Source organism: Canis aureus, chromosome 1, assembly GCF_053574225.1.
Source record: "Canis aureus isolate CA01 chromosome 1, VMU_Caureus_v.1.0, whole genome shotgun sequence".
NCBI lineage: Eukaryota > Metazoa > Chordata > Mammalia > Carnivora > Canidae > Canis > Canis aureus.
Window position 1 is genome coordinate 112918987 of NC_135611.1, and position 14261 is coordinate 112933247.

General features: G+C 50.1%; 1 protein-coding gene across 4 annotated transcripts in view; it reads left to right on the plus strand.

The window, feature by feature from the left end:
* Nucleotides 1-14261, plus strand: part of GRIK5 (glutamate ionotropic receptor kainate type subunit 5) — a 54018-nt gene that overhangs the window by 37885 nt on the left and 1872 nt on the right. For all 4 annotated transcript variants that reach the window (XM_077850244.1, XM_077850240.1, XM_077850247.1 and 1 more), the window contains 4 exons: nt 7848-8013; nt 9223-9448; nt 11297-11425; nt 11521-11642. In XM_077850244.1, the coding sequence (XP_077706370.1) occupies nt 7848-8013; nt 9223-9448; nt 11297-11425; nt 11521-11642 (643 nt within the window). The remainder of the gene's footprint in view (nt 1-7847; nt 8014-9222; nt 9449-11296; nt 11426-11520; nt 11643-14261) is intronic.

The window sequence follows — 14261 nt, forward strand, 5'->3', positions numbered from 1 at the left end:
TCCCACCCGGGTGGGGAGAGCCCCATCTGTGTCCTGGGTGGATTCCGGTCCCCCTCCGCCAGCTGTGTGACAGGGAACGGGGTGGGGAGAGCTGAACCCCAGCCCTGCCTGCTGCGAGCTGTGTGACATTGGGTATGCCACATTCTGCCCCCATGCCTCAGTCTCCTCATCTGAAAAACGCAGATAAAAATGCCCATGTCTCAGGTTGTAAGGATTCAGTTGGGCTGATATACAAAAGTGCTTCTGCTGACATGAGGATGATGATTGGAGCAGCATCAGCGTGGCTGTTGCTGGCCTGCACAGACCCTGTGGTCACAGAGACCTGGGCAGCCTTCACTGTCTAGGGATACCTGCTCCCTCAAATTCCCTTAGGGACCCTAGTAACCTGGACAGAGCTTACTTTATCCCCATGACAAGCTCCAAGAAGCCACATGTTGGACAGTGGACACTGTCAATTCATGTCCGTTTGGCCCACCGTTTTTTAAACATTTGAATTAGTAACATTTAAAAATTGGGCAAATTCATTCACAAATCCAGGTTTCTCACTCTTCTTGAAAATTCAGGAGCTATGATAGCACTAGACGAGCCAACCTTCTCCTGGGTTTATGCATTAGAGCACTGAGACCACACACTCCTCCAGAGGCAGGGCCGAGCTAGGCTGGCTTCCTCCCCAGGGCCCCCAGCTCCAGCCGATTGAGCCCAGCCCTGCTCCCTAGGGCCTTCTTAAAGACTGTCTTCCTCATCTTCTCCCTGTCATTTAGGATTCATTATGCATCAACAGCCATTCAGCAGATGCTTCTCAAGCCCCTCCCTGTGTCAGGCCCTCAGGTGAAGCATCCGGCCTCAAGAGGCAGAGGAGCCAAGAATAAATAGCTAAACGAATAAACACAGGAACGTCATCTTTTATCCCAAGAATAAATAAATCCCAAAGATGTCGTCTGATCCAAAACCTGTTCAAGACTAACGTTTAATGGGTGGCAGGTTTTCCTCTCCCAAGTGAGTGGGACTAACCCCCTCATATAGTGAGTCGTTGGCAACTCGCTTGGTCCGCTGGCTTTGCATCTTTTGAGTCTTGATGACAGTTTTTTAACATTTCGGGTCTGGCATCGTTTCAAGTGTCACGTGCTCTGTATTAGTTTCCCATTGCTGCTGCAACAAGTATACAGGTTTAGTGGCTTAAGACCACATAAATGTATTTTCTTACAGGTCCGGAGGTCAGAAATCCGAAATCTCACTGTGCTCAGGTCCAGGTGTTGGTAGGGCTGGCTCCTTCTGGAGGCTCCAGGGGAGAATCTGTTTGCCTGACCTTCCTGGCACCTAGAAGCCACCTGCATTCCTCAGCTTATGGCTGCTTTCTCTGTCTTAAAAGCCAGCAGCATAGCATCCTCCTATCTCTCTCTCTGGCTCTGATCTCCTCTTTCCACTTATAAGGACCCTGGCTGGCCCGCCCCCCAAATAAATAATCCAGGATAATCTCTGCATCTCAAATCCCCTAACTTAATCATATCTGCAAAGGCCCTTTTACCCCATAAGGGGACATACTCGTGAGTTCCAGGGCTTAGGATGTAGACATCTCTGGTGGCGGAGGTCCTTCGGCCTACCACATACACCAGTTGCCACTTACTGATGGTGTTAATATAATGAAATATTAGATACAGGCAAACTGTGCTTCTGAAGCAAACAGAGCAGGGGGAGAGAGAACAGTAGGGAATATGAGCGCTCAGGGAAGCCTCCTTGAAGAGGTGACATCTAGCTGAGTCCTAAAGGCTAAAATAGAGGCCTCCCTGCCCAGGAGAGGGAGGAGCATTCCAGACAGGCTAGGTGCTGTGACAAATCTGGCTGGGTCCTCAGGTCAGGTGGTGGACTGGTGACCTCCTCTCTGTGGGCCATCCCTTCTGCTCCTCGGTCAGGGACCCCTTCTCCAGCTGGGCATTCTCTGCCTGTACCCATCACCATCACCCTGGAAGCCCCCAGTCACACACCCCTGGACCCCCCACCGGAGACTTTGACCCCAGCTCACTCTTGTCTTCACCCTCTGTCCTCTCATACATTCACTCGATCACTCGGCCAGCGGATGTCTCAACAGAGGTTTCTTAGTCTCTAAATGTGACCCCAGCATGATGACTCAGCAGTCCGATGCCAGTAGCCTTGGGACTTGGCTGCCAGCGGGGCCCAAACTGGTCTCCTGGACCCCTCATCTTTGGTGTTTGTTGGGGCTACAGCCTCCTACGGCCCTACCCAAGGGCTCACCATCATTTAGGGCAGCCCTGCCTCCAATCCATGGTTTTGAGGTTATGCCCGACCACAGCCCCACTCTACCTTGCCCTCTCTCACCCAGCTTCTCACCCCACACGAGTGATGTGTCAGTACCTCCAGACCCAATGCCCTTGATTTACCATGAACGTTTTGTAACATCTGCTTTCCCACCCTGATGAAATTCAAGGGTAATATATCTACTTACACACCTGCCTACACATGATTTAAAACAAATTGGTAATACGCCCTGATTGCAATACAAAGGGGAGGAAGGGAAGTGATCTATGATAGAATAATATAATAGCAATGCATAAATGCTTGGGTGGGGCCCTGCCAGAAGACAGAATGCAAGGCTCAGACCAACTTATTACGGGCACATTGGGAATTACGAGAATTGAGACCATTTAATAGAATTGTGTCGACCCCTGAGACTTGACACCTTAAAATAGTTGGTAAATGAGTATGTTTGTACAAATACAAATCACCATGAGCATGATGATTTACTACCTCAACTCCTCCAACAGTCTTGGTTTAGTGATTCAGAAACCATGAGGAGGGCTGCTGTCAGAGACCTGAGTTCCAAACAATGAAGGGTTTTTGGCAAAGTTTCAAACACAACATCCAGTTGTTCCTCAATCTGAACAATAGATGCGCTTCTGGAAACTTCAGTTTCTGTGATCACCATGCAAAAAACATTTTTGGTTTTTATCTACCATGGAGTTAGGCTCAGATCATCATGTACTGTATTTTTCTTGTTTAGACTGGGCTGCGTTGCTGCATACCTGTCCCTACCCACCGACACCGGGAGCCACCAGGGTGCCCCACACCTAACCAAGTGCCCTAGGGGGCTCTCCCCACCAGGGAAACCCCTGCTCTGTACACTCTGAGGCCTTCTCAGCCAGCTCCAGCTCCCTTTGTGTTTTGGAACTGACATCAAATTCTCCCCTCCAGACCCCCTCCGTGTGTGCCAACAGCACCCCCAAACACAGCACACATCTTTACTCCCACATCAGACTCCCCATCTGTGCTCCCCTGTTCCGTGTCAGTGAGTGGCCTCTCCCACCCTACCTCCCCTGCAGTCCCCACCACCAGTCAGTCACGCTGTATCCTTGGGGTCGAGGTGGTGCCTGGTGTGTCCTAGGCACTGAATCATTCTGTCTTGAGCAAATGACACTGGCCCTTGGGGTTGATTTGAAGAGACTTGGTTTCCAGGGAGTTGTGTCAGACCCCAGGTCTTTGTGTGTCGGGTTTTGACTTTCTTTTGCAGTAGGCTGTATTATTCATCCCTCTGGCTTCCACTCTACCCCCACCCCCATGCCTAACACAGAACTGTGCATGTGTGCTCAGGGAAGGTTAGCTGCTGTTTTCCTTATTCCCTGCTAGGGGAGGATGTGGTCCAGAAAGCCCCTCAGCTTCTCCCTGTCTTCCTGCCCCACAGATCTGTACCCTCTGCAGGGAGCCACTTTCACCTGCCAGGCAGGAGGACAGAGAGGGTCAGGGTAAGACCAGTGGCTGCTCTTGGGCTCTGTGGCGAGGTCGATGGGTACCTTCTTCTCCCAAGTCACCAAGACAGTGAGGGCATACGCTTGCACCACATTCATTCTGTGCCAGACGTGGCTCACTCTTAAAACAGCCCCGTGAGGGGCAGCCTGCGGTTGTACTTACTTCCCAGATGAGTCCAAGGTCACACAGCCAGGCAGTGATAGCTCCAAGATTTGGGGATTTTCCAGAGATCTTTCTATTATTGATTTCTTGTTTAGTTCCATTGTGGTCAGAACATTCTCTGAAGGATTTTCATCCTTCGAAATTTATTGAGACTTGTTTTATGGCTCAGCAGATGGTCTATCCTGGTAAGTGTCCTACGTGCACTTGCACAGAACTTGCTGTTGGTGGGTGCAGTGTGCCATAAATGGCAATTAGGGCCAGTAGGTTGATAGTGTTATTCAAGGCTTCTGTATCGATACTGATTTTCTGTCTGCTTGTTCTATCAATTATTGAGAGGAGGGTAAAGCTCTACCTGTAATTGTGGAAAAATCATATCTATTTCTCTTTTCAGTTCTAAGGGTTTTTGCTTCATGAATTTTGAAGCTCTGTAATTAGAGGCATAAATGTTTAGGATTGTTATGTTGTCTTGATGAATTGATCCCTTTGTCATTATCTAATGCCTCTCTATTCCTGGTAACGTGCCTGTTCTGCAGTTACCTTATTTGATATTAATATAGCCACTCCAGCTTTCTTTATTTTTTTTTTTAAGATTGATTTATTTGAGAGAGTGTATGTGTTAGCCGGGTAAGGGGCAGAAAGAGAATCTCAAGCAGACCCTGCACAGAGGACTGAGCCCCCCAGGCGCCCCTAGCCACCCCAGCTTTCTTATGCTTAATATTAGTATAGCATATCTTTTTCTATTCCTTTGCTTCTGACCTACCTGGATCATTATATCTAAAGCAAGTTTCTTATAGGCATCACATACTTAGGCCTTGGAGCATGGGCTGGCAAATTTTTTCCATACTGGGCCAGATGGTAAATACGTTAGGCTTTGCTGGCCATCCAGTCACTGTCACAACTACTCAGCTCTGCTTGTATTGTGAAAGCAGCCATAGATGATGCATACATGAATGAGTGTGGCTATGTTCCAATAAAACTTTATTTGTGGACACTGACACTAAAATTTGCATTTTATATGTCATTTGTCATGAAGTATTGCTCTTCTTTGAATTTCTTTTTAAACGTTTAAAAATGTGAAAACCATTCTTAGCCTGTGGGCTGTGCAAAAAGAGATAGCAAGACAGATTTGGCCCATGGGCCATCGTTTGCCAACCCCTGGTTGAGACCATTTACCTTTAACACAATTACTGTTATGGTTGGGTTTAAATCTGTCAACTTACTATTTGCTTTTAATCTGTCCCATCTCTTTTGGTTCCCTTTTCCCTCTTCTACCTTCTTTTGGATTTATTGAGATTTTTATGATTCTGCTTCATTAAGCATACTTCTTTTAAAATTTTTCTTAATAGTTGCTTGCTCTGGGTTTACAATATGCAACTTTAGTTGATTACAAAATACTTACAGCAATATACTTCTGTCCCACCCTCCCATCCATCGAGCTACTCTTATCATATGTATTACTTCTATCTTATGAACCCCACAACACATTAGGTTTATATGTGTGTGTGTGTTTGCTTAAACAATAAATGTCCTTTTTCTTTAAAGATTTTATTTATTTATTCATGACAGATACAGAGAGAGAGAGGCAGAGACATAAGTATAGGGAGAAGCAGGCTCCCTGTGGGAAGCCTGTTACAGGACTCCATCCCAGGACCCTGGGATCACAACCTGCGCCATAGGTGCCCCAACAATAAATGTCCTTTAAAGACATTTTTTTGGAGTGCCTGACTGGCTTAATCAGTGGAGCATGCAACTCTTGATTTGTTGAGTTTAAGCCCCACATTGGGTATAGAGATTACTTAAAAATAAAATCTTTAGGGTTGCCTGGATGGCTCAGTTGGTTAAGTGTCTGCCTTCAGCTCAGATCATGATCTGTTGGGTGCTGGGATTAAGTCCTGCATTAGGCTCCCTGCTCAGTGGTGAGTCTGCTTCTCCTTCTGCCCCTTACTCTGCTCATTCTCTCTTGCTTGCTTCCTCTCTCTCTCTCTCTCTCTCAAAATAAAAAAAGAGAAATCTTAAAATAAATAAAATCTTTTTTTAAAAAAGTAAAACTATCTTTAAAATGAGGAATGTGTCTTTTATATATACCCACACATCTACTATTTCTGTGCTTTGTGTACATCCAAATTTCCATTTAGTATTATTTTCCTTTTACCTGAAGAACTTCCTATAACATTTCTTTTATTTTAAAAAAAATATTTTATTTTTAAGTAATCTCTACACCCAACATGAGGCTCGAACCCACAATCCAAGATCAAGAGTTGCACGCCCCTCCAACTGAGCCAGCCAGGCACCACTCCCCATAACATTTCTTGAAGTGTAGATCTGTTAGCAATTAATTCTTTCACCTTTTGTTTGTATGAAAATTTTTAGTGTGTTTTCTTGGAAGGATCTTTTTGATGGATATAGAATAGTAGATTGACAGGTTGTTTTTCTTTTTCAGCAGCCTATTGCATTATCTCCTGTTACACTTTCTGACAAGAAGTCTGTTGTCACTCTTTTTTTTGTTTGTTTGTTTAAGGATTTCACTTATTTATTCATGAGAGACACACAGAGAGAGGCAGACACAGGCAAGGGGAGAAGCAGGCTCCGTGTGGGGAGCCTGATACGGGATTCGATCCCAGGACCCCGGGATCACGTCCCGAGCCAAAGGCAGATGCTCAACCACTGAGCCACCCAGGCACCCCTGATGTCACTCTTATTTTGATTTGTTATGCATGTTTTCCCTCTTTTGGCTGCCTTTCCCCCCCAAGATTGATTGATTAGAGAGAGAGAGAGAGAGAGAGAGCATGCACAAGCAGTGGGCACACACATGAGGGAAGGGCAGAGGTGGAAGAGAATCTTAAGCAGACTCTGCACAGAGCACAGAACCTAATGCGGGGCTCAATCTCACAACCCTGAGATCAGACCTGAGCTGAAACCAAGAGTTAGACAGTTAACTGTGTCACCCAGTACCCTGTTTCTTGCACCTTTGTATATCTGGCAATTTTTTACTGGATGGCAGACACTGAATTTTACATCATTTACATTGTTGAATGTGTTACTTTAAAGAGTCTTAGACTTTCTCTAACAGGCAGTTAAAATTCTTGTGGGTAATTTTGATCCTTTTCAGACTTGTTTTTCAGCTCACTGGGGCCAGGTCTGGCATAATCTTTATTCTAGGGCTGACTTAACTCTATTTGTAATGGGTTGTCTTTGGGGGTCTTTACTGAATATCTCATGTATTCAGAGTAGTGAGATCTCACTACTGGAAGGAGCTCAAAAGATTCCCAGCGCTGTATGAACCCTAAAAATTGTTGTCTTTGAAAGCAGTTCTTCTCTGGCCTCTTGGAGTTTGACCCTATGCATGCACGGATCAATATTCAGCCAAAGATTTGAGGGGGCTCTGTGCAGATTTCTGGAACCCTCTTTTTCTGTGCCACTCCCTCTTCTTGGTTTCTCTGTCCCACAAATTCTAGCCACCTTGGCCTCTCTGATCTCCACCTCTGCAACTCAGTGTGATTGCCAGACTGGGCTTCCCTTCCTGGCATTGCAGTCTATAAATTAAATTCAGCTAGGCAGCCTGGGCAATGATAAGTCTCACTTCATTGCTTTTTTTTCCTCAGGGATTACAGTCCTGTGATGCCTATTGTCCTGTGTCTTTAAATAGTTTTCTCTATTCTGTTCAGTTTTCTAGTTGTTCACAGTGGGACAGTATGTTCAGGATATATTATTCTCTTATATCTGGAAGTGGAAGTCTCTGGAAGCAGTATTAAACCCAGAGAGTCTGGCTCCAAAATCTGTGCTTCCAGCCTTCCCACAAGTCAGCAGTCACTGAGCCTTCCAAATGCTGAGGTCGTTGAGATGGGCGCCACCAGCAGGGTGCATGGCCACAGTGGGAAGGTGGCAGGCATGGCTCCAGACTGTGGCTCAGTCTTTCTACCCCTCAGGTGGGCCTTCACCTTGATCATCATCTCCTCCTACACGGCCAACCTGGCTGCCTTCCTCACCGTGCAGCGCATGGAGGTGCCCGTGGAGTCAGCCGACGACCTGGCAGACCAGACCAACATTGAGTATGGCACCATCCATGCTGGCTCCACCATGACCTTCTTTCAGGTGGGGCCTTTGAAGTTGCCTGGGCTTGGTATCCCTACCATGTGTAGATGCCCAGGGTGGGGGCTGGACAGGGCCTCCTGGGTCATGACAGTCAGGGAGGCTGCGGAGCAGAAGACACTCTTATGGTGTCACAGGGAGTGTTACTGTCTGGCTGGAGGAACTAGACTCTCACCCAGGGAATAGAAAGGAGATGTGGGATCTAATGTTATATCAGTGCTAGATGGGCCAAATGGGGTTAGGGAAGTTGCTAGAAGTGTTAGACTTAGGAAAATGGGCCAGCCGAGAGGAGGGCAAGGCCCTTTAGGGTGAAAGGAGCTTGTCACTGTGTATAATGGGGTGGTGGGAAGGAATCACAAGGAAAACAAGCCTGGCAAGGAGGTTTGCGTGACTGTAGAGGTCCTGAATGCTAGGATAGGGCTGAGATTGGAACCTGTAAGTGGGGAGATAGGAATGGTAACCAAACAGGGGTGATCCATTTAGAGCTGGAGGTTCCCTCCAGGGCAGGTGGGGAGTAGACTAATGATTTAAGGGAGGCTGGAGCTGGGAGGGGCCACTGGTCGAAGCACGGAGAGGAGGGGTGAACTCCCAGATGTCCTAGGTGGGTCACAGGACCAGTTCACAGATGGGAGCCCAGAGAAGTAGGTTTGGGAGATTGCTGAGCCCTGGGAACTAGCCTGTGGGGTACATAGGAAGAACAGTGTCTGGACCTCAGAGCAAAGGAGGGCACATGTCGCAAGTAGTGGCGGGGTGGGGCATTCCCCAGAAGGTTCCTGCAGGGTCTGAAGGAAGTAAACTGTCCTATTTGGCACGGACACAGGTCTCCCCAACCCAGGTGGGTCCTGGTAAATTTGGGGTTGAGCTTCTGCACATAAGGCCTGGGAATGATGGGAAGACAGGGTTGGGTGTCAGGCCAAGCCAGGCCCAGGGGTGGAAGAGAGAAGACAGGCTGGAGAACAGACAGTGGTCCCTTCTTCCAAAGCCTCCAGTCCTCAGGGATCTCGCTGGGCTGGTGGGAGTGTGGATGACTTGGACCTGGCCTCGAGTGGTCTGTCTTGTTCTTCTCTTCTGACTTTGGCTCTTTAGTCTTCCTCTGGTCTCCTTGCTTGCTCTCTGGTTGAGAGAAACTTCCTATAGGGCAGGGGACAGGGCTCAGGGGAAAGATGCTTGCCGCATGCCTGACTTCCCCTTTTGCCACCCCCCTATCCCCAGAATTCGCGGTACCAGACATACCAGCGTATGTGGAACTACATGCAGTCAAAGCAGCCCAGCGTGTTTGTCAAGAGCACAGAAGAAGGCATCGCCCGCGTTCTCAACTCCCGCTACGCTTTCCTGCTTGAGTCCACCATGAACGAGTACCACCGGCGTCTCAACTGCAACCTCACCCAGATCGGGGGCCTCCTCGACACCAAGGGCTACGGCATCGGCATGCCACTGGGTACGGAGTGGTGGGCCTGGGGAATGCCGAGGGAGCCCTGGGCATCTGAAACCGGGCCATGTGAGCTGGAGACTGGGCCAGGCGTCCCCTGTCATGTGCGGCCTCCTGGCTGCAAGGCCTTGGGCATGTGTCACCATCCTGAACCAACACACTAGGCCTGCAAAAACGGGCCTGGCAACAGTCAGTTCCAACCCTGCATGGCCATTGGGGGAACCCAGTGAGACTGCGTACAACCCAGTACTTATGAGCCATGACACTTGCCACCTTCCCCTTTGGCCCAAGGACCCTCTTGAGGGTGAAGACCTGGTTTTATGTACTTCATGTTCTCTGCATGGAACCCACAGCTGGGCTCAACACAGGTGCTCAGAATAGGGATGATGGATGGGAGGGAGGGAAAAAGGGAGGTATGAGGGATAGGTGGGTGGATCTGCCAGGGGGACTTAGACTTGCTTTTCCAGGACCCAGAGCTGAAAACCCACCAACTTTATCACTACATCTTGACATCTTGGTTTTGAAATCCATCTCACTACTTCTCACTGCTGTGTTAGTTTTCTATTGCTGTGTGACAAATTACCCTAAATATTAGCAGCTTTGTGCTTTGTCTCAGTGCTGTGCCGGGGAAGCCGTGTAGCCTGGTGCTTTGGGGGCCAGGCTCTGGAGTCACACTGACCTGGATTCAAATTCCAGCTCCTTCTGTGACTCTGTGCCTGACCTTAGGCAAGAATGTCACCTGCCTCATCCAGAAAATGGTGGGGAGGGGGGCAGTAACACTTAGTAATACCAGGATCATGAGGGACTTGAATTAACATCTGTAAACCAAGGGTCTGGCGCATAGTAGGTGCCTGATAAATATGAAACACTCTACTCGCCCATGTCCCTAGTTCCTAGCCCCTGGTAGATGCTTAAGAAGTGTCCTAGTGAATGAAGAAATGAGTCCAGGATAGGACACATGTAGGGTATTTGGGACCTAAGGATGGTTTAAGACAAGGATCCAAGGGTAGGGAGGAGAGGTTGCCTGGGGTTGAGGCCACGCAGAGGAGAGATGTGGCCGGAGATTCATTCACTTGGCAGATTGTCTGATGCCCTATTGTGTGCCAGGCACTGCACTGCATGCTAGAATGCCTCAGCAGGGAGCTGCCAAGCCTTCAGCCTCCTGCCCTTGACTAGGGGCACTGACAGCAAGCAGACAATAAACACGTGGCTTTGTATCGTGACACCGGGGGGTCACAGCTGCTCTGAAGTAAATTAAGGGGAAGAGACTGACAGGGAGTGGGGTGCTTGGTGCCATTTTAAGTGAGGCTGATCAGAGGAGACCCTTTGAGGTACCATGTGAGTAGAGCCCCAAGTGATGTGGGGAAAGGAACCTTCCAGGCAGAAGTCCTATGGTAGGATTGTGTCTGGAGGAACAGCCAGGAGGCTGGTGTGGCTGGAGCTGAGAGCCCCAGGTGGCCGGGGTCAGTGAACGCAGGCCCTTTAGTCTGAGGGAAGGCCTTGGTTCTCTCTGCATTGGAAAACCATTGGAGAATTGTGAGCATGAGAGAGGCGAGATCTATGGCTGTGTTTCTGAAGTTGTCCCTCTGGTTGCCATAAAGAAGAGCCTGGGTGGGGGGTGAGGAGAGCTGCAGGGAGGGGGCCGTGACAAATGTGACATGAGGTATAGTGGGGGCTTGGCTCAGGCTGGTCACAGGAGAGTGGCAAGCAGTGGTCAGACCTGAAGGTGGACAGAGAAGCCCCAGGGGATGTGGTGGAGGCAGAAGGAAGTGTCGTGGTGAGGGAGCAGTTGTGGTTTGGGTGGGCAGGGCTCCAGGGCCCCAGCGGCCAGTCCACTCCCTTGTATGTCTGGTCCAGGCTCCCCATTCCGGGATGAGATCACCTTGGCCATCCTGCAGCTTCAGGAGAACAACCGGCTGGAGATCCTGAAGCGCAAGTGGTGGGAGGGGGGCCGGTGCCCCAAGGAGGAGGACCATCGAGCTAAAGGTCAGCTACCCCACACAACTTGCCATTCCCAAAGCCCCCTGAGGTCCCTGTGCCCACACAGCCCCAACCCCCTGGCTTTCCCCCTCGACCCCCAGGTTTGGGCATGGAGAACATTGGTGGCATTTTTGTTGTGCTCATCTGTGGCCTCATCATTGCTGTCTTCGTGGCGGTCATGGAATTCATATGGTCCACGCGGAGGTCGGCAGAATCCGAAGAGGTGAGGAGGTTGGCGAAGGGTGTGGGGGAGAAGTGGGGTGCCAGGGCGGAGGGGCATGGAGGTTGTGACCTGCACAGCCTTCCTAGAAGAATAGCAGAGGCAGTGAGGGGCAGGGAGGGGACCTGAGAGACCCCTGGGGTAGAGGGGGTCCGAGAAGAGGCAGGTGCAAACAGAAGGGAGAGGAGAGCGAGTGTGAGGAAGGCCAGAGGAGGGAAGCAGGCATGGACAGAGATGAGGATGAAGGGGAAAGGAGGGGAGAAGGATGTGGGGAGGCAGGGGGTGAAGCAAGAGGAATGAGAGGTGGTGAGCAGGCAATGAGTGGGGCTGGTCTCTGCTCCATGGGGCCTCGCTGCTGCCCAGTGGCACTCCTCCATCTCCGGACCCACACGTGCCCCTGCACTCCTGCACGTCCCACCCCCCTCTCTCCTCTAGCTCCGGGCCCATCCCCCTCCTCACCTTGACCCATGACCTTGCTTCCACGTCTCTGAGGAAAGCATAGGAGTCAGAGGAGAGCATACAGACCTCTCCACATCTAGGCACCTGCCTGCTTTCTCCACCCACCCAGTCAGTTACTCCAAGGGAACATGCATACTCCCAGCTAAGGCGCCCTTCCCTGTGCCCCCATCTCCTCTCTTCCCTCCCCAAGGACATCCTTCCATGGTTTTCCATCCTTCCATGGTTTTCCCCCCATCCCCGAATCATCCGTTTCCTCCCCTCTATTGGATCAAGGCCGTCAGCATACAAACCTGCTGTCATCTTCTCCATCTTCTAGAAATTTCCCTGACCCCGCTTCCCCTCCCAGACACCACTCCACTTCTCCCCTAACCTTACACACTTGAAAGTGTTTCTCCCTGCTGCTTCAGGTCCTCACCTACATTCACTCTTGAGCACACTCCCATCCAGCTGTTGTCCTCACCTCTGCACTGAAGCCACTCGTCACCCGTGACCCACATCCAGAATCCACTGCAGGAATGTCAGGCCTCATCACATGTAAGCTAGTGATAGGCTTCAGCACAGCTGATTGCTTTCTTCAAAACCCTCTGTTCCATGCTCATGCCTCACTTTGCTCCTTCTTCTGTGGCCAGTCCTTTGTTAAGAGGCTCTAGGGCTCCTTCTTGGACTCCTCTGGCTTTCTCCACCCCTTTGGCGATCCCATCCAGCCAAACGGTTTGTAAGACCACTGCTATGCTAACAACCTGTATTAGTTATTTATTACTATATAACACCCTAAGATTTAGCAGCTTAAAGCAGCACACTTATGTCAGCTTACAGTTCCCGTGGGTCATAAATCTGGGAGCACCTTAGCTGGGTGGCCCTGGCAGCCAGGGTCTCTAGTGAGGTCCCGGTCATGCTGTTGGCTGAAAGACTGCCTGGAGTCAGAGGGTCCACTTCCAAGGTGGCATGCTGTCTCCAAATGTACTTGTAGGATTTTGATTTCTAGAGGTGACTAAGTGATGACACGGAGAGGCCAATGCCACTGAGAGAAGATATTTTATTACTTACATTTCCCAGGAGGGGTCATGCCACACCACACAGGGCCACAGGGGAAGCATCAGGATTGTCAGGAGCTGGAGCTGGGGAAAAGCCTAGGCCTCAGACTTCACTGGGGTTTCTGCATGAAGGCAAGGCAGGCAGGGAGAGCAGCTTAGAACTGGCTCGTGTGGGTAATGTCAGTGGGCTCTAGTTGTGTGTATCTGGGCCTGGGTGATTTAGAGCAGCTAGGGTGTGGGAGTTACATCAAGTGGCGGGGTGGAGAGGTATTGGGATTGGTTGATTTGCATGAAAGGTGGGCTCCCAGCCCTCTGCTATCCCTAAGAGTTGTCTAGCTCTGGGAGGACCAGTCTCTACCTGGCCAGCAAGGTTTTTAAGATGTCAGAACATCCTAGGATAGAATAAAGAACATATGAATACACACTCCAATGGCAGTTGACAGGAGGCCTCGGGACCTCTCCAGAGGGCTGCTTGGGTGTCCTCACACCGTGGCAGCTGACTTTTCCCGGAGCGAGTGATGCAAGGGTGAACCCAGCAGAAGCCAAAATGTCAGCTGACTAGTTAGCTGACTAGCCATATTCTGTTGGTCACACAGCAGCCCAGATACAAAGACAGAGGGGACTACACTGGAGGGGGGGCACTGGAAGGCAGGACCCTGGAGTTGCCTGCCATAACCCCCCAGTGTGCATCCCTCACAGGGACTTCTCCCTGGACCTAGGGTTTGTAAACTCAGCCCCGTACTCGACATCTGCCCATGGATGTCTGACAGGTAGCCCACGGAACATCACGTGGCCAGTGCAGAGCTCCTGCCCACGCAGCAGACAGCACAGTCATTCGTTTGCTCAGGCCAAGATGGGATTACCCTTCACTCTCCCCTCTCTCTCAGTCCTCCCCCGGATCTCTCAGCCAGTCCTGTTGGCTCCACCTTCGAAAAATACCCAGGATCCAGCCACTGCCACTCAGCTTGCCCTTGGCCTCCCTAGTCTCTTCTTAACACGGCACCAGAGAGCCTGTGAAAGTACAGTAGTCCTCTCCTTAAAACTCTCCAGTGCCTCCCACCTGACTGGGAACCAAACCCTTACAACAGCCTAGGGACTGCATTCCTCCTCTTCTCTCCATCCCCCCTGC